At 54.8% G+C, this 17,928-nt stretch overlaps 1 protein-coding gene across 1 annotated transcript in view; it reads left to right on the top strand.

Annotated features, from left to right (window-relative positions):
• Positions 1 to 16,843, top strand: part of ARRDC1 (arrestin domain containing 1) — a 47,027-nt gene extending 30,184 nt beyond the window's left edge. Inside the window, exons 3-8 of the mRNA XM_069873116.1 lie at positions 10,232 to 10,282; positions 10,782 to 10,936; positions 11,766 to 11,948; positions 12,327 to 12,503; positions 12,672 to 13,083; positions 14,832 to 16,843. Coding sequence (XP_069729217.1) covers positions 10,232 to 10,282; positions 10,782 to 10,936; positions 11,766 to 11,948; positions 12,327 to 12,503; positions 12,672 to 13,083; positions 14,832 to 14,896 — 1,043 coding nt within the window. The 3' untranslated portion in view covers positions 14,897 to 16,843. The remainder of the gene's footprint in view (positions 1 to 10,231; positions 10,283 to 10,781; positions 10,937 to 11,765; positions 11,949 to 12,326; positions 12,504 to 12,671; positions 13,084 to 14,831) is intronic.
• The last annotated feature ends 1,085 nt before the right edge of the window (positions 16,844 to 17,928 follow it).

A 17,928-nucleotide genomic window follows, 5' to 3' on the forward strand; every position in this document is an offset into this window, starting at 1 on the left:
AGCTGCATGTGAAGCCTGCTGAGGCAGAGGCGTGTGCTGTGCTGCCCTGCTGTGTGCTCAGACGTTGGGGCTGTCTCTCCCAGTGCACCAGAGCGTGAGATTTCACAGGGGTGAGCAGTACAGCTCGGCTGAGTCTGTCATGTTTGTGCATCCACGACCAAGGCACTTCCCAACCCTCTTCTGGCTTCACTCCAATGTCTTCCCTGCTGGAAGCAACCTGGAGGTCCTGGCTTTGTTGTGGGAGCTGTCAGCCTTGTGGAGAGACGGCTGTAGTTGACTGTGGCTTCCAGCTCCGCAGGGATGGAGAGGCTGGGGCTGGAGGATGCAGCCTGGGAGGAGGTGTTTGGCAGATGTCCCTGGAGCAGCACTGGTTTGAATGTGCAGCCCAGGCAGATCTGGCCCCACCACTGCTGTCAGACTGGCCTGTCTGAAGGGCCACTGGCTGAGAAAGCTGCGCAACAGCCCTGGGAGTTAGAAAAGACCTTTGAGATCATCAAGCCCAACTGTATCTGTCCACTACTAAACCAGATCTCCAAGCACTTCATCTGCCCAGCTTTTAAATCCCTCCAGGGATGGTGACTCGGTCACCTCCTTGGGCAGCCTCTGCCAGGGCCTGAAAACCCTTTTGGTGAAGAAGTTTTTCCTAATCACAGAATCACAGAATAACCAGGTTGGAAGAGACCCACCGGATCACCGAGTCCAACCGTTCCTACCAAACACTAAACCATGTCCCTCAGCACCTCGTCCACCCGTGCCTTAAACGCCTCCAGGGAAGGTGACTCAACCACCTCCCTGGGCAGCCTGTTCCAGTGCCCAATGACCCTTTCTGTAAAGAATTTTTTCCTAACGTCTAGCCTAAACCTCCCCTGGCGGAGCTTGAAGCCATTCCCTCTTGCCCTGTCCCCTGTCACTTGGGAGAAGAGGCCAGCACCCTCCTCTCTACAACGTCCTTTCAGGTAGTTGTAGAGAGCAATGAGGTCACCCCTCAGCCTCCTCTTCTCCAGGCTAAACAACCCCAGCTCTCTCAGCCGCTCCTCATAAGGCCTGTTCTCCAGCCCTTTCACCAGCTTTGTTGCTAATGTCCAGTCTGAACCCACCCTGATGCAACTTGAAGCAATTCCCTCTCGTCCTATCACTTTGGAGAAGAGACCAACACCCACCTCTCTACAACCTGCTTCTGGGGAGTTGTAAACAGTAATAAGGTGTCCCCTCAGCATCCTTTTCTCCAGTTCCCTCAGCTGCTTCTCATAAGGCTTGTTCTCCAGGCCTTTCACCAGCTCTGTTCCCCTTCTCTGGTCACACTCCAGGACCTCAATGTCTTTCTTGTCACGAGGTGTCCAAAACTGAACTGCCCAGGCTCAGTGTCCTTGTTGGTGTGTGGCTGGTTCCTCCTGAACCTCAGCCCAGCCTTTCTCTCGTGCTGGGGCAGAGGCTGCCAGGGGAGCTTCCCCAGCCCTCGGCTGCCTGCTGGCAGGGCAGGGTGTGGGCAGGCAGCTTCTCCTTGGTCTCAGAGGGACGACGGCTTTGAAGGGCTGGTGACTTCCCCGGCAGCACCGGCCACGGAAGCCGCGCTGCTCAGAAGAGTCCAAACCCTTTCAACACCTGAGCTGTGATGGTAGGAGCTCGATTTGGGCTGTTCAGCAGTGTAAATACAGACGTGTGGTCACTTCCCCCCCCACCAGCTCTGACAGCGTCGTGTTTTCTTGTGCTGTTTTGCAGGGAGCATGGGGAAACCTTCATGGGTCTCTACAACTACCTAAAAGGAGGTTGTGGAGAGGAGGGAGCTGGGCTCTTCTCCCAAGTGACGGGGGACAGGACGAGAGGGAATGGCCTCAAGCTCCGCCAGGGGAGGTTCAGGCTGGATATTAGGAAAAAATTTTTCACAGAAAGGGTCATTGGGCACTGGCAGAGGCTGCCCAGGGAGGGGGTTGAGTCACCTTCCCTGGAGGTGTTTAAGGGACGGGTGGATGAGGTGCTGAGGGACATGGTTTAGTGATTGATGGGAATGGTTGGACTCGATGATCCGGTGGGTCTTTTCCGACCTGGTGATTCTATGATTCTAAAGCAGAGCCCTCTGTGGGAGAGAACAGTGTGGTGGGGGCAGGGGCAGCTCGAGCTCTGCATGGGAAACCTATTAATTTCTGTTCCTCCACTGTGCATCAGTGTGACCACAGGTGTCCCAGGTGCTGTGGGACAGTGCTGCAGCACCGAGGGCTGGTGTGTTGTGCAGGGCAGGGCTCAGGGTTGCACTCCCTATCGCTGGCAAATGCTTTGCAGACTCGGATTGTTCAGGGGAGCCCAGCTGGGCCTGGCTGTGCCACTAGGTCACCTCCTGAGGACCTGACCCAAGACAGTGTCAGCCCTCTGGGTCAAGGCTTTTACTTCGTGCACATGATGAGTCTTCCCAGGCCTCCTTCACATCCACTGGTACAAGTGAGCATTCCCCTGTCCCAGCGTGGAGCAGGAGAGTCATTTGCTTCCAGACAAATCTTTGCTGGATTTGGGGAAATCATAAAATCATACAATGGTTTGGGTTGGAAGGGACCTCAAAGCCCATCCAGTCCTACCCCCTGCCCTGGGCAGGGACACCTCCCACAGGATCTGGTTGCTCCAAGCCCCATCCAACCTGGCCTTGAACACCTCCTGGGATGGGGCATCTCTGGGCAACCTGGGCCAGGGCCTCCCCACCTTCATCGTGAAGAATTTCTTCCTAATGTCTAATCTAAATCTTCCCCCTTTCAGTTTAAAGCCATCCCCCCTCGTCCTATCACTGTGCACCCTCGTGAATCTCCAAGATCACTCACTTTAAGACAGCTCTTCCACACTGCTACTGGGCTGTTGCTTCTCCTGCTTGTCCGGGTTTGTGTTTTTCCAGGCTGTCTGGGGCAGCAGCTCCCTTCCTACAAGAAATTTTAGGGAGAATGTTTCCAAAGGCTGTGTGGAGGCAGCCGATCTCTGCTGGCTCAGCTCCTATCTCGAGGTAAGACTGCTACAGGTACGGCCCCACAGCAGAACCCTGCTAGTCCAGCTGCCTCTGCTGCCTAATGACGTTCCCAAGGTATTTTTAGCTGCATGTAAACTTCAGGAAAAACTTTTTTTGCAGCTGAGCACACTGTGGCCTTTGTTCAGGATTCTGGGAACGGGAAGATACTGGCTCAGTGTGGTGGCCGTGGCTCGCACAGCCCTTTCACTTCTCAGTGTTCTTGCAAGCAGCTCGGGAGCACTACAGTCTTTTCCGTGGGGCTGTCAGACCCCTCCAGTGATCCCAAACTGCTGTGAGCTGCTCTCACCCGTGCACAGCCTGCAGCTTGCTTCGGCAAAGCTTCTGGTTCAGGAGCAGCTTGGAAAGGAGCTTTCGGGGACAGCCATTCCTCCCGAGTATCTGTGTGTCACAGTGGCCATCAGAGGAAACCCTCTCACCTCTCCCTGCTGCCCGCAACCATCTCTGTTGTAAAGTCAGCTTGCAGATGGAATCAGCGCATTAAATGTCCTGGATCATTACTTTTGAAGCTGCCGGGGATGGAGGGACAGGGGCAGTGAGTGGCTTCCCATGGGCTTTGTGTCCCCCGTGCTGCCTGGATGCTGCTGTCGTACAGCGGCTGCAGCCGTTCAGGCTCCGTGCGCTGCGCACAATGCCACATCCCCCCTGCCGTGGCCCAGGGCTGTCTCCAAGGCACCTGTGTGGCTAGTGGGGCCCTTGTTGCCCTGTGCTGCCGTCGTGGTGGCTGTGTGGGACAGGTGAGCACTGCGAGCATCCCTCGCAGGGTGCTGAGGTGGCTTTTGCTGCTGTTTTCTGTGTGAGAGGAATCTGCCTGTTGGCACAAGGTCACTGTGTGCCCTGCTCGTGCTGGCGGGGTGGCTGGGACGAAGGAAATGGTAGATTTTCCTCATTATGTCAAGACTAGTCAGCATTTGGAAATGGAAGCTCAGCCTTGAGGAGCAGAGCTGCCAGCTGGAAGGAGCAGGTCTGAAAACAAGAGCTACTGCTAATTGCCTGCAGCATCTCTCTGCTTAATGGAGTGGAGAACAGAGCTCACTGCGTTTCCCTGGCTCCGGCGCAGGGCCGAGGTCCGGGCTGTCGTGGTCACCATCCAAGCGCTGCTGCAGTGCCCTCGGTCCATGCGAGCTGTGACAGGGCACGACTTTGGTTTGGAGTAGCTGGTCTTGGAACTCATCGGTGTGTGGAGAGCAGGAGGGGCCTTTTCCAGCCCTCGTGGGCAGCTGGTGGCAGGCAGGAGCTGCAGGAGGGGTTTGCAGGCTGCTCAGGTCTGAGTATGCTATGAGCCAAGGTGTCTCTGGGTGCTCAGGATTGGTCTGGGCTTTCAGGGTGGTCAGCCCTGACCTGTAGGCATTTCTTATCAGGTGGCTTACTTGGAGGCCGAGCTACCTGTATGGAAACTGCATCACTGCCACCAAGGCACATGGTGCCACATCCTCTGCAAGGGATGCTGGCCACGCGTGTTGCCAGGAGAATGTCTTGCCCTGCTCGGTGCTGCCGTTGGGAGCAGCCTTGGGACCTTGGTTTTCTGCAGGGGTTTGGATGCTGTGACCATGAAGTGCTTGCAGGTTTGCTTCCAGCCTGGATTTCTGTTGGTACAGGTGTGCCAGGCAGTAGCTTGGCTGAAATGACTTGTTAGATCATGTCACATGTAATGCAGAAGAGGGAGTTGTCACCTTGTGGGGTGTGTGAGCTCCTTCTAAAGGTCCTGGAGAGGCTGTGAAGTTTGATGCTCCTAGCAAGAACCTTGGAATCCTTGCCTCCACATTTGTCTGGGGCTCTGTGGGTCAGACAGGTCTTGGTGGAAACTCAGTGGCCACTACCCGCCGGGGCTCCCATCTCCCTTCCTTCTGCATTGCAGCGACAGGACTGGCTCCCTCTCCCTGTCAGATGGAGCAAGTCTCCACGCTGCAGCACAGAAGCTGCATAATATAGAGTTGATGTATTCCACTTTATCAACCCACTTCCCAAAAGTGAGGATAAAGAGTGTAAGATCAGAAGATGAGCCAGCAGCGGTGCAGGTGGCCAAGAAGACCAACAGCATCTTGGCTTGGATCAGCCATGGGGTGGCCAGCAGGAGCAGGGAAGAGATTGTGCCCCTGGATCTGGTGCTGGTGAGGCTGCACCTTGAATCCTGGGTTCAGTTTTGGGCCCCTCACTTCAAAAAAGACATTGAGGGGATGCAGTGTGTCCGGAGAAGGGAAGGGGCTGGATCCCAGGGTTTCTGGGAGCAGCTGAGGGACGTGGGGCTTTTTAATCTGGAGGAGGCTGAGGGGAGACCTCATCGCTCTCTGCAGCTCCTGGAAAGGAGGTTGTAGAAAGGTGGGTGCTGGGCTCTTCTCCCAAGTAATGAGAGGAAATAACCTCGAGTTGTGCCAGGAGAGATTTAGATTGGATATTACGAAAACTTTCTTTACTGACAGAGTGGTGAAGCCCTGGCAGAGGCTGCCCAGGGCCGTGGTGGAGTCTCCATCCCTGGAGGGGTTAAAAAGGCTTGTAGATGTGGCACTGCAGGATGTACTTTAGCGGGCACGGTGGGGTTGGGCTGACAGCTGGGCTGGATGAGCTTAGGGGTCTTTTCCAACCTTAAAGATTCCATGATTCTGTGACTCTAAGATCATAGTTGAGGCTCTGGAGTGAATCCAGAGAAGAGCAACGAAGCATGTGAAGGGGCTGGAGAACAGGCCTTATGAGGAGCGGCTGAGAGAGCTGGGGGTGTTTAGCCTGGAGAAGAGGAGGCTGAGGGGAGACCTCATTGCTCTCTACAACTACCTGAAAGGAATCATAGAATCATAGAATAACCAGGTTGGAAGAGACCCACCGGATCATCGAGTCCAACCATTCCTATCAAACACTAAACCATGTCCCTCAGCACCTCGTCCACCCGTGCCTTAAACACCTCCAGGGAAGGTGACTCAACCTCCTCCCTGGGCAGCCTCTGCCAGTGCCCAATGACCCTTTCCGTGAAGAATTTTTTCCTAATGTCCAGCCTAAAGTTCCCCTGGCGGAGCTTGAGGTCATTCCCTCCTGTCCTGTCCCCTGTCACTTGGGAGAAGAGGCCAGCACCCTCCTCTCTACAACGTCCTTTCAGGTAGTTGGAGAGAGCAATGAGGTCTCCCCTCAGCCTCCTCTTCTCCAGGCTAAACAGCCCCAGCTCTCTCAGCTGCTTCTCGTAAGACCTGCTCTCCAGCCCCCTCACCAGCTTTGTTGCTCTTCTCTGGACTCGCTCCAGAGCCTCAACATCCTTCTTGTGGTGAGGGGCCCAGAAGTGAACACAGGATTCGAGGAGCGGTCTCACCAGTGCTGAGTCCAGAGGGAGAAGAACCTCCCTGGACCTGCTGGTCACGCCGTTTCTGATCCAAGCCAAGATGCCATTGGCCTTCTTGGCCACCTGGGCCACTGCTGGCTCCTGTTCAGTCGGTTGTCAACCAACACCCCCAGGTCCCTCTCCTCCAGGCAGCTTTCTAGACAGACTTCTCCTAGTCTGTAGCACTGCACAGGGTTGTTGTGCCCCAAGTGCAGAACCCGGCATTTGGCCTTGTTAAACCTCATCCCATTGGTCTCAGCCCAGCGGTCCAGCCTGTTCAGATCCCTTTGGAGCCTCCCGACCCTCCAGCAGATCCATGCTTCCACCCAGCTTAGTGTCGTCCGCGAACTTGCTAAGGGTGCACTCGATGCCTTCATCCAGGTCATTGATAAAGACATTGAACAGGGCTGGACCCAGCACCGAGCCCTGGGGAACCCCACTTGTCACTGGCCTCCAGCTGGATTTCACACCATTTCCCACCACTCTCTGGGCCTGACCATCCAACCAGTTTTCCACCCAGGAGAGGGTGCGCCTGTCCAGGCCAGAGGTGACAGTTTCTCAAGCAGAACGCTGTGAGAAACTGTGTCAAAGGCTTTACTGAAGTCCAGGAAGATACATCCACAGCCTTCCCGTCATCCAGCAGCCGAGTGACTTTAGGAGGTTGTGGAGAGGAGGGAGCTGGGCTCTTCTCCCAGGTGACAGGGGACAGGACGAGAGGGAATGGCCTCAAGCTCCACCAGGGGAGGTTTAGGCTGGACATTAGGAAAAAATTTTCCACAGAAAGGGTCATTGGGCACTGGCAGAGGCTGCTCAGGGAGGTGGTTGAGTCACCTTCCCTGGAGGCGTTTAAGGCACGGGTGGACGAGGTGCTAAGGGACATGGTTTAGTGATTGATGGGAATGGTTGGACTCGATGATCCAGTGGGTCTCTTCCAACCTGGTTATTCTATGATTCTATGAAGTTGAACGGTGCCCAATAAAAGACAGAGACCCCTGGGCTGCAGACAAGCCAGGGGAGGTTTAGGCTGGACATCAGGAAAAAATATTTCATGGAAAGGGTCATTGGGCACTGGCAGAGGCTGCCCAGGGAGGGGGTTGAGTCACCTTCCCTGGAGGGGTTTAAGGGTCGAGTGGATGAGGTGCTGAGGGACATGGGTTAGTGCTTGGTAGGAGTGGTTGGACTTGATGATCTGGTGGGTCTTTTCCAACCTGGTGGTTCTGTGGTTAGTTGTGTTGTTCATATCAGGCAGGCTTTACCCCATAACCAACCAGGAAAGGTGCCTGCTCCGTCTCCAAGTGCTGCCTGTCCCTAGGCCAGGCTTCCCTGGCTGCAAAGGGTGTTGAGGGCTACAAAGATGATCTGAGGGCTGGAGTACCTCTGGTTCAAGGATGGGCTGAGAGAACTGGGGTTGTTCAGCCTGGAGAGGAGAAGGCTGAGAAGATCTTCGAGCAGCTTCCAGTACTGAAAGGGGCTCCAGGAAAGCTGGGGAGGGACTTTATACAAGAGCATAGAGTGATAGGATGAAGGGGAATGGCTTTAAATTGGAAGGGGAAAGATTTAGATGAGACATTAGGATGATCCGGTGGGTCTCTTCCAACCTGGTTATTCTGTGATTCTGTGAAATTCTCCAGGCTGAGGGTGGGGAGGCCCTGGCTCAGGTTGCCCAGAGCAGTGGTGGCTTGAATCCCTGGAGGGGTTCAAGGCCAGGCTGGATGGGGCTGGGAGCCCCTGATCGCTGGGAGGTGTCCCTGCCCAGGGCAGGGGTGGCGCTGGGTGGGATTTGGGGTCCCTTCCAGCCCGAACCGCTCTGGGTCCCGGCCGGCCCCGCGCTCCCCCTGCCGGCAGCGCCCGGAGCTGCAGCGGCCCTGGGGGCTCCTCCTGCCCTCGGCTGCGGCCGTGTCATTAACAGGATCATAGAACGCTTCTAGTTGGAAGCCACCTCAAAGCCCATCCAGTCCCACCCCTGCCATGGGCAGGGACACCTCCCACTGGATCAGGGGCTCCCAGCCCCATCCAGCCTGGCCTTGAACCCTCCAGGGATGGGGCAGCCACCCCTGCTCTGGGCAACCTGGGCCAGGGCCTCCCCACCCTCGCAGGAAACAATTTCTTCTTAATGTTTCCTCTATCTTTGTGCCACAGGCGATCTGGACACTCACCAGGATGCTCTCAGGCCCCCGTGGGTTGGCTGAGCAAGTAGGGGGGCTGATTTCATCACAAGAAGGATGCACTGAGTCAAACACCAGCTCCCCTGCCTCCTGCCTGGATCGCAGTGTCAGCGAGGGGCCGCGGATTTAGGAGGCAGTTATGGAGCTGATGGAACAGGCCCAGAGGAGAATACAAGGATGGCCCGAGGGCTGGAGCACCTTCTGTATGAGGACAGGCTGAGAGAGTTGAGGTTGTTCAGCCTGGAGAAGAGAAGGCTGCAAGGAGACCTTAGAGCGACCTTCCAGTACCTGAAGGGGCTACGAGAAAGCCGGGGAGGGACTGTTTACAAAGGCTTGTGGTGACAGGACGAGGGGCAATGGGTCTAAACTGGAGAGTGGCAGATTTAGACCAGACATAAGGAGGAATTTCTTTACAGTGACAGTGAGGAGGCCCTGGCCCAGGTTGCCCAGGGAAGCTGTGGCTGCCCCTTCCCTGGAGGTGTTCAAGGCCAGGCTGGATGGGCCTTGGGCAGCCTGAGCCAGTGGGAGATGTCCCCTGCCCATCACAGGTGTTGGAACTGGATGATCTTTAAGGTCCCTTCGAACCCAAACTATTCGGTGATTCTATTCTATGATTTTATGATTCTCTTTCCCCATCTCCCCATCTCATAATCCACTTAATCCCCTGATGACAGGACTCATTCTGTCAGCTCTGGAGCCAGGGTTGCTGGCAGGCAAGCTGTCACCTCCATCGTGCATCGACAACAGAGCCAGCCACCGCTCGAGTCTCAGTACCTCCAGCAATGATCCAACAAAGCAGAGCAAACACTTCTGGATTTAACAGGGATTCGGGTCTCCTCTTTAGTGCTTACACATTAAAAACAAACCCTATCGTGTTTACATGTTATTAACAATTGTGGATAAACCTTAGTGCTTTTCTTACTGAAGGCAACTTTAGGAGCTGCCTGATGTTACCGGATCCCAGTGTGGGTCCAGTTCAGCCGTCCTGCTGCCCTGGGAGGGAATCCAGGAGGGCGAGTGAGGTCAGGAAGTCTGAGTCTGTAGCTGTTGTTTTAGCCACGTGCTGAGTCTTGGCCATAATCTGCGCCCTCAAGGCTGCTGTTGCAGAGTGGGGTATGGCTGAAGAAAACCTGTGTTGAGCTTTTAACCTTGTGGAAATCTTTTCCTCGGCTCCTATTGTCTAAGCTGCCAGGCTGAGGTATTGCAGGTGCCTTCCTAGGACTGGGGTTGGATGTAGGCCTGGAATGGACCTCTGGTTCCAGCTTCTGAGCACTGTGCAGTCTGCCTGAGCCTTGGTGTGTGGCTAAGGGTGTAGCAGCTCGATGCCCACCAGACCTCCTTACTACCCTCAGACAGGGGCTGGGCTTTATCACATTCCCTCTGGCTGGCTGCAGCCTACTTGAGGAACCACAAACACACAAAATCCTTTCTCTATGCACTGTGCCAGTAATTTGGGGCCAATCACGATGGCACTAGGATCCTTTAAACCCTGCCCCGAATGACCCTATTTCCAGGGTGTCTTAACCAGTCACTGGGAATGGAAGCATCAACTGTCCCAAGGAGAGGTGGGTGCCAGCAGATGCTCCCGGTGACTCCAGCGGTGCTCCTTGCATCTGGAGTTGCCCAGTGGGCTGCAGGCAGCTGAACACATAGTTTGTTGTTCCTCAGGTGGTGTCCCCTGTCTCCAGAAAATCACCCTCTCCAGAAGATGACACCATTCCAAGCTCTGTCTCACTTACCTGTTCCTCTTGTTTCCCACAGGGGTCCTGACGGCTGGAGAGCACAACTTTCCCTTCCAGTTCCTGCTGCCAGGTATGATGTGGATAAATGGCTGAAGGTGATTCCATGTCAGCCTTGGCTCCAGCTGCCTCTTGAGCTGTGCTGAGCAGGACTTGGGCTGGGTGGCAGAGGCAGGCTGGCCCGGGGGCACTAGGGGGAGCATTAGGGCAGCCCCAGACCACAGAGGAATTTAAACCAGTGGGTGCTTTCTGAGCCGTCGCTGCTACCTCTGTGAGCGTCCTGTGAGCTCCTGGCGATCCAGCCATCCTGTGCACGGTGTACTCAGAGAGGATCTCTGCTCTAGCCCCTGTGGTTGTGGAGAATCCCTTCTGCAAGGAGGTGACAGCAAGGTCTCTGATCTAAGCATTCAGCCCCACGTCTTTTTTGGGGTGATCTCCGTGTGCTCTGTCTCTGGGATACTGGCAGAACTCCTCCGGTGAGGAAGCCGGCTGTTAAAGGGACTGCACTTCCAGTTCAGAAACGCTTGGCCTGACTCAGCCTTGTGACCCTTTTCTCTCTCTCTCACCTCCAGCCTCTGCTCCTACATCCTTTGAAGGCCCTTTCGGCAAGGTCCTCCATCAGGTGAAAGCTGTGATAGACACACCTCGCTTCTCCAAGGACTACAAGTGCAACAAGATCTTCTATGTTCTCTGCCCTCTCAACTTGAATGACATCCCTGACATCGAGGTAACGACAAGGAGGAGTGTGGCTGGGAGGTACCAAGGTTTCAGCACTTGTCCTGCCTGCTGTCTGGGGAATAATTGTGTGGTTGGACAGCTGACTGCAAGCCCTGACTGCGCTAGATCAGGACAAAGACTCGATCTGTCCTTCCTTGCCACCAGTCCCTGCTCCATGTGATTTTTCAGTCTTGTGCACGTTGCTTTGAAAGATTTAGGTGAATTTTCAGCACACAGAGAGAGGTTTTGGCCAATAGCACCTGATGCTTGTAGAGATCTGTGTTTGGGGAACTCATTTAGGAGGGAAGAGCCACTAATAGAATTATAGAATGGTTTGGGTTCGAAGGGACCTTAAAGATCATCCAGTTCCACCCCCTGCCATGGGCAGGGACACCTCCCACTGGATCAGGGGCTCCAAGCTCCATCCAACCTGGCCTTGAACCCCTCCAGGGGTGGGGCAGCCACCACTGCTCTGGGCAACCAGGGCCAGGGCCTCCCCACCCTCACAGCAAAATACTTCTTTCTAAGATATCATTTCAATCTCCCCTCTTTCAGCTTCAAACCATTTCCCCTCATCCTATCCCTGCACTCCCTGACAGCAAAACTGGGGGGATGGAGAAGTGAGCCCTCCTAGAAACATAGAATCATAGAATTGGGTTGAGTTGGAAGGGTCCTTAAAGATCATCTAATTCCAGTCCCACTGCAATGGGCAGTGCTGTGTTGCTGGTTCTTTGCCTGCTTTAAGACTAGATATTTCTGCTTGGTTGTTTTGTATCTCTGTTTCCCTGGAGGCTCCCTGACTCTTTTCAGCCAACATCTGTTTCTCTGCCATCCTGCAGCAGCCCAACACCATGTCAGTCACCAAGAAGTTCAACTACAAGCTTGTGAAAAGTGGCAACATTATCTTGACGGCCACCTCTGATCTGAAAGGGTACATCGTGGGGCAAGCGATCCAGCTCCGCACGGACATAGAGAACAAATCGGGCCGGGACACCGGGGCTGTGGTAGCCAGTCTGCTCCAGGTAAGCATCCAAAAGGGTGATTCTTCAGCTTGTGCTGGTACTCCACCCCTCTGAGGCCCCTGTGAAACCGGGGCGGTTCTCACCAGAGTCCATCTCTGCTGTGTGTGGCTGGGAGGTGGCAGCGAGAAGTCTAGACCTCTGGCTGACTCTTTCTCTCCTTCTTCCTGGGGAAAGAGGTGGTAGCACTTGCCTTGCTTATGCCAACTCAGCCTATCATACAACGATGGGTATTTCTGCTCTGTAATATGCATGTTAGGTTTGTGCTTGTGGTTGTTTGCATGTGCGGTTGGGTGGTTTTGTGTCCTGATGTAGCTTTGTGGGAGACAGAAGTCCACCTTTCAGGCTTTCTGATAGCTGTATTTTCTCCTGTCTGTGCAGAAAGTGGCTTATAAATCCAAGCGCTGGATTTATGACCTGAGGACCATTGCAGAGGTGGAAGGCTCAGGAGTGAAAGCCTGGAAACATGCCGAATGGAAGGAGCAGATCCTCGTTCCGGCCCTGCCCCAGTCCATTCTGCAGGGTTGTAGCCTCATACATATCGACTACTACATCCAAGTGAGTACATCCATGCTCCTAGGAGCTCCAGTGGGCTGTGCTCCCTTCTGGGTTGAGCTCAATTGCTAAACTCCTTAGCTGTGTGGTGTAGGTGGCTCTCACTTCAGGTAAACCCTCCTTGTACAATGTATAGTGAACAGGAGGCCACTGTTTGTTCTTCTTTTCTAGGTTTCCCTAAAGTCTCCAGAGGTTTCAGTCACTCTCCCCATCTATATCGGTAACATCGCTGTGAACAGGGTGCCCCTGAGCCCCTCCCGGTCCATCCAGCACATTCCCTCTGCAGTGGTTCCCAGTGCCCCTCCGGAGGAAGAGGAGGCTGCCAGTGGTTATCACCCCATGGACAATGTCTCGATCCCCACCAAAAGCCATTCCCAGCAGCAGCCGTTTAGCTACGCCCCAGGACTGAGCTTCCAGGAGATAAGGGTGGACTCGGAGCAGACGGGCTCCCCAAACCATCCCACGCTCTGCCTGTCGACGGGAGCCACGGTCCCTTACTACGCTGAGGGGAACGTGGTGCCTGTCCCCACGGCCAGCTCGCTCATTTTGCCTCCGGAGTACAGCACGTGGGGCTACCCGTACGGTGAGCAGCTCCTAGCAGGCTGTGCTAGCCGACGTCTACACAAGAGATAGGGCCACAAAGATGATCTGAGGGCTGGAGCATCTCCCTTACGAGACCAGGCTGAGAGAGCTGGGGTTGTTCAGCCTGGAGAGGAAAAGGCTGTGGGGAGACCTTAGAGCAGCTTCCAGGACTGAAAGGGGCTGCAGGAAAGCTGGGGAGGGGCTCTTGATCAGGGAGGGCAGGAGGGGCAATGGTTTTAAGCTGAAAGAGGGGAGATCTCAGGAAGAAATGTTTTTCTTGTGAAGGTGGGGAGGCCCTGGCCTACTTTGCCCAGAGCAGTGGTGGCTGCCTGGAGGTGTTGAGGCCAGGTTTGGATGGGGCTTGGAGCAACCTGGTGCAGTGGGAGGTGTCCCTGCCCGTGGCAGGGGGTTGGGACTGGATGGGGTTTAAGATCCCTTCCAACCCAAATCATTCTGTGATTCCAAGAGCCTTTTTGCTAGCTGGGAACTGGGTGGGAACACAGGGATGTCAGCCAGCCAGGGGCTGATGTCAGAGGGGATCATGAGATCTCTCTGCCTGCTTTGGCCTGCGGAGGAGTCCCGTCTCACAGCTGTAAAAGCCGAGCGGCCATTCCCATGTCTGCAGCCGCGCCTGCCCAGGGCTCGTTGTGAGAGGATCTCCCTGTTCTTAAATGAGCTTTCAGCCTCCCACTGATAGAGAAACTTCTTGGCTTGCGGTGAGGCTGGTGGGAGCAGAGCCAGGAAAATGATGTAACTGAAATCTTCTGTCTGCCTGGAGTGGGCCTGCAGCTGGTCTGGAGAGACAGGCTGTGGGGGCGGGAGCTGAGAGACCGTCCAGGGTGGGAAAGCTTGGGGAAATCCCAGCGTGCTGGATTCTTGGAGTCCTGCTTGGGGCAGCAGGGACCAGCAGTGTCTGTGAGCACAGCAGTACCCAAATAACCCTGTCTGTTTGCACTGGGGTAAGGAGGCACTCGATGTGTTGCTCCAGCCCTGGCTTGGGGCACATGGATCACGGACCATCTCTTATCTGGAGGTGCTGGAGTACAGGAGGATGCTTGTGAGAGAGGGGAAGGAACAGAACAGAACTGGAGGTGATGATGAGGGGGCTAGAGAACAGGCCTGATGAGGAGCGGCTGAGAGAGTTGGGGGTGTTTAGCCTGGAGAAGAGGAGGCTGAGGGGAGACCTCATTGCTCTCTCCAACTACCTGAAAGGAGGTTGTGGAGAGGAGGGAGCTGGGCTCTTCTCCCAAGTGACAGGGGACAGAATGAGAGGAAATGGCCTCAAGCTCCACCAGTGGAGGTTTAGGATGGACATTAGGAAAAATTTTTTCCACAGAAAGGGTCATTGGGCACTGGCAGAGGCTGCCCAGGGAGGGGGTTGATTCACCTTCCCTGGAGGGGTTTAAGGGACGGGTGGACGAGGTGCTGAGGGACATGGTTTAGTGTTTGATAGGAATGGTTGGACTCGATGATCCAGTGGGTCTTTTCCAACCTGGTGATTCTATGATTCTATGATTCTATTTTAACCCCTGTTGGCATTGGGACTGGGATGGGGCTGGCTGGCTCAGACCCTGTGTGTACAGACACAACCCCCTGTATTTTAGTGGGGCAAGTTGTAGGGAGCCTGCGTGCATGGCACCTCTACACATCAGCAGTTTGCTTTGCTCTGCATGGAATTACCTGGGCTGGGGTGAAGGGAACCTCCCAACCACACACCATAACTGCTTTTATTCCTTCTCTTCCCTGCAGAGGCGCCTCCATCCTATGAGCAGAGCTGCAGCAGTGCCAACTCCAGCATCAGCAATGGCAACTAGCCTCCCCTGCTTTGAGTCCCGCTGGCGCTGCCCGCCCCCGGGCGCCACGGTTCGCCTGGCTACTGCAAAGTCTGGTACAGCACAAGGCGTCTTTGTATCTCTGGCTGCTCGGTGGGGTAAATGGCACATCCCAGCCTGGGCTTTTTAAGTCTCTTTCTAGGGAGGGGTTAAAAACCAAAAAGGGCAGCCAGGGCAGCCTGACTGTGTGTAGGAGAGATCTGGGAAACTGAACCCTCTCCCGCTCCTGCACCAAGTGCTGGAGAACTGGTTTTGCCCCAGGGATGCCCTCTGCAGCAGCCTGTGTTTAAAGTACTGTAGTCAACACTAACTGCTTTACTATCAAAGCACCTGCGATGCCTTATCTGAAACGCTCCTGACTTGGCACGTCTCCTCTGTAGGTGAAGGCTGGGCTGTGTGGATTTTCCTTTCTCTTTTAGGGGCCATGTGCTCTCCAGAAATGATTTTGACAGCCCTTCCTCCTTGTCCTCATAGGTCCTAGGGGTAGCTGGAACAGGAGGTTTCTTGCAGTAAGCAGGTTCGGAAGGGCAGGGACTTAAAAAGCCAAAAGCACAAGCCCTTGCTCTGCCTGTGGTGTGGGGTGAGTGACCGGCAGCCTTTGGTGTCCTCACAGTGGGCTGCACCGCTGGCTGCATGTGGTGAGAGGAAGGCAGGATCTGGCAGCTGGGAGCTCGCTGGGACATTTGCTGAGAACCCAAACGGTGCTGGTGAGTTGTGGAGGGAGAGCCCGGTGGTACCTGGTGTGTCCCCCAGCTTCTGGCTTTTATCAGCAAGGGTGACTTTTCCGTGTAAAGCCCCATAGGCGATGCTCCATCCTTGCTCGCTGCTAGACTGCAGCACCCGGGATGAACGGCGCTGGTCACTGCAAGCAGGGGAACCAGGTGACCCGTGTCCCATCTCCCACCCCTGCAGGGTGCTCTCTCCATCTCAGCTGCCTTTGGCAGGCCAGAATTCCATGACAATCAAGTTACAAAAGTCTGTGCGATGCTACCTCTGAGTCTGCCCAAGGACCCTGTCCAGGGAAGCCCTTCCCTCTGGGATAACCCTCCCACGAGGCTCAGCCTGGCGTCTCGCAGGAGCGGTTAACACTGCCAAGCCAGTGCGCGAGGACGCTTGGCCTGGGGACTTTGTTCTCTCCGCGAGCCAGTGCTGCTTTACCGCTTGTCTCCTGAGCCACAGCAGGGTGCAAAAACGAGGGAGTGGGAACCCAAACTGCTGTGCCTCGTTTGCCACCTCCGCTGGACCTTGGCAGGTCAGGGGAAGAAGCTGGTGGATGTAAAATAACATTTTTCTTCTGCGCTTTCCCCCTGCCTTGTTTAGCTTTTTGATTATTGACTGCCCGAGCCAAGGAAACCACAAACCAGATACTTAGTGCTGCAGGCATCCAGCCGCGGCTGAAATTATGGACTGCAGACCTTAGGCACCTCTGGGAATCGGTCTCGCTGCCTCACGCTGGGCGGGCAGTCACTAACAGACCTGTTAGGAGCACTGTGGCCTCTGCCCACCCCTGGCAGGCAGCTGGGGACGAGCCCTGCTTTGCACTCTTTCTTTGCAAATGCTTTTTATTTTCTTTTATTTGTTTTTTAAGTGTTGAACTGCTTTAAGGGTAGAGTAGAGAGGGTGCCGTTCCGAGCAGTGCTGGCACAATGTGCACCAATGGCGATAGGATGATTGTCATTGTCCCTGAAAAAATATATATATATATGAGATGAAGTTCTGTTTTTAATGATTGAATTCATTAATACAAATTTTAATGCTGTATTTAATAAATTATTCTAAGAGAAATGCTGTGCTTTCTCATCCATTTCTGACGCTTATCCATGTGCCTTTCCATGCCAAACCCAGGAATGCACCTTGCTGAGTTCTTACAAATTGAGGAGGTTTTTGGCTCTCACTGTGAAGGTCACTTTCTGCCAGGGCAGTTCGACTGTGGTGCCGGGCTCGTGGTTCCGGGTGGCTGGAGGCAGTCTGGCTCCAGAAAGAAGACCCATGGCACTGCAGTGTGTCCCAAAGCCACGGTTCAGTCTCCAGCAGTGCTCCCTGCTCTTGGACTCCAGGACAGAAAGGAGGAGGTGGGAAGGAAGGGGAGAATGGACTCTCCCTTTAGGAGGATGGAGATTGAACAGCCAAGGTCTGGCTGGAAAGGCTGGAGGCCACCAGCCTTGCCCTCTCCTGAAGAGCCATTTGGAAGAAACACAAAAATGGACGCAGGCTCCTCCTCGTGCTCACGAGGTAGTGATACCATGGCTGGAGAAGGCAGGAGAAATTCCTATGAGCTATCAAGACTGGTGGTGTTGGGCTGATGGGTGGACTTGATGATCGTGGAGGTCTTTTGTGACCTCAGTGATTCTATGATTCTGGACATGCTGGGTTCGGCTTCGAGGTCCTGACTCAAGCATGGTGTGGTTCCTTTCCTCCAGCCCTGAAGCTGAGCTGCTGGTGACATGTTCAGTCTGTGTTCCTTGGGTAGAAAACTTGAATGCTGTTTGGTTACTCTGTGCAGAGCCACTGGGATGTCCTTCTAGCCCCTCAGCCAGTGTCTGTCCTCCTGGCTCGACGTCTGCAGCGGGAATGCGCCATTCGTGGTCAGGCTGTGGAGAGCAGAGGCCAGCAGCGCCTCACACAGCTCCTGTGTGGTGCCCTGTGTCTCTGCGGTGCTCCCGTTTGCCTCAGCATCCTCACCCAAGTTATATTTGCTACAAACTGGTCCTTCAGAACTTCTTGCTGTACATTTGCTCCTTTCCAAAGCAAGGAGCAAGTGGGTACCCTCTTCACGGGTGAGGAAGGTCCACTGGCTGCTGCGGAGGGAGCAGGAAGGAGTTGGAGCTAGACCTCTTGGTAGTCCGTGTTTTTTGGATGCGAGGGCCAGGCACGTACAGCTCCTGCAGGAGGAGAGGGAGGCCTCTCTAGGACTGTTGAGGCGGCTCTCGCCAGGATGCAGAAGGGCTTGCCCTGAAGTTTGGCTCTGAGCAGCCTCACTGTTGTGCAACCAGACAGAAATAACCGGCAAAGCA

Source organism: Phaenicophaeus curvirostris, chromosome 20 (genome assembly GCF_032191515.1).
Source record: "Phaenicophaeus curvirostris isolate KB17595 chromosome 20, BPBGC_Pcur_1.0, whole genome shotgun sequence".
NCBI classification, from domain to species: domain Eukaryota; kingdom Metazoa; phylum Chordata; class Aves; order Cuculiformes; family Cuculidae; genus Phaenicophaeus; species Phaenicophaeus curvirostris.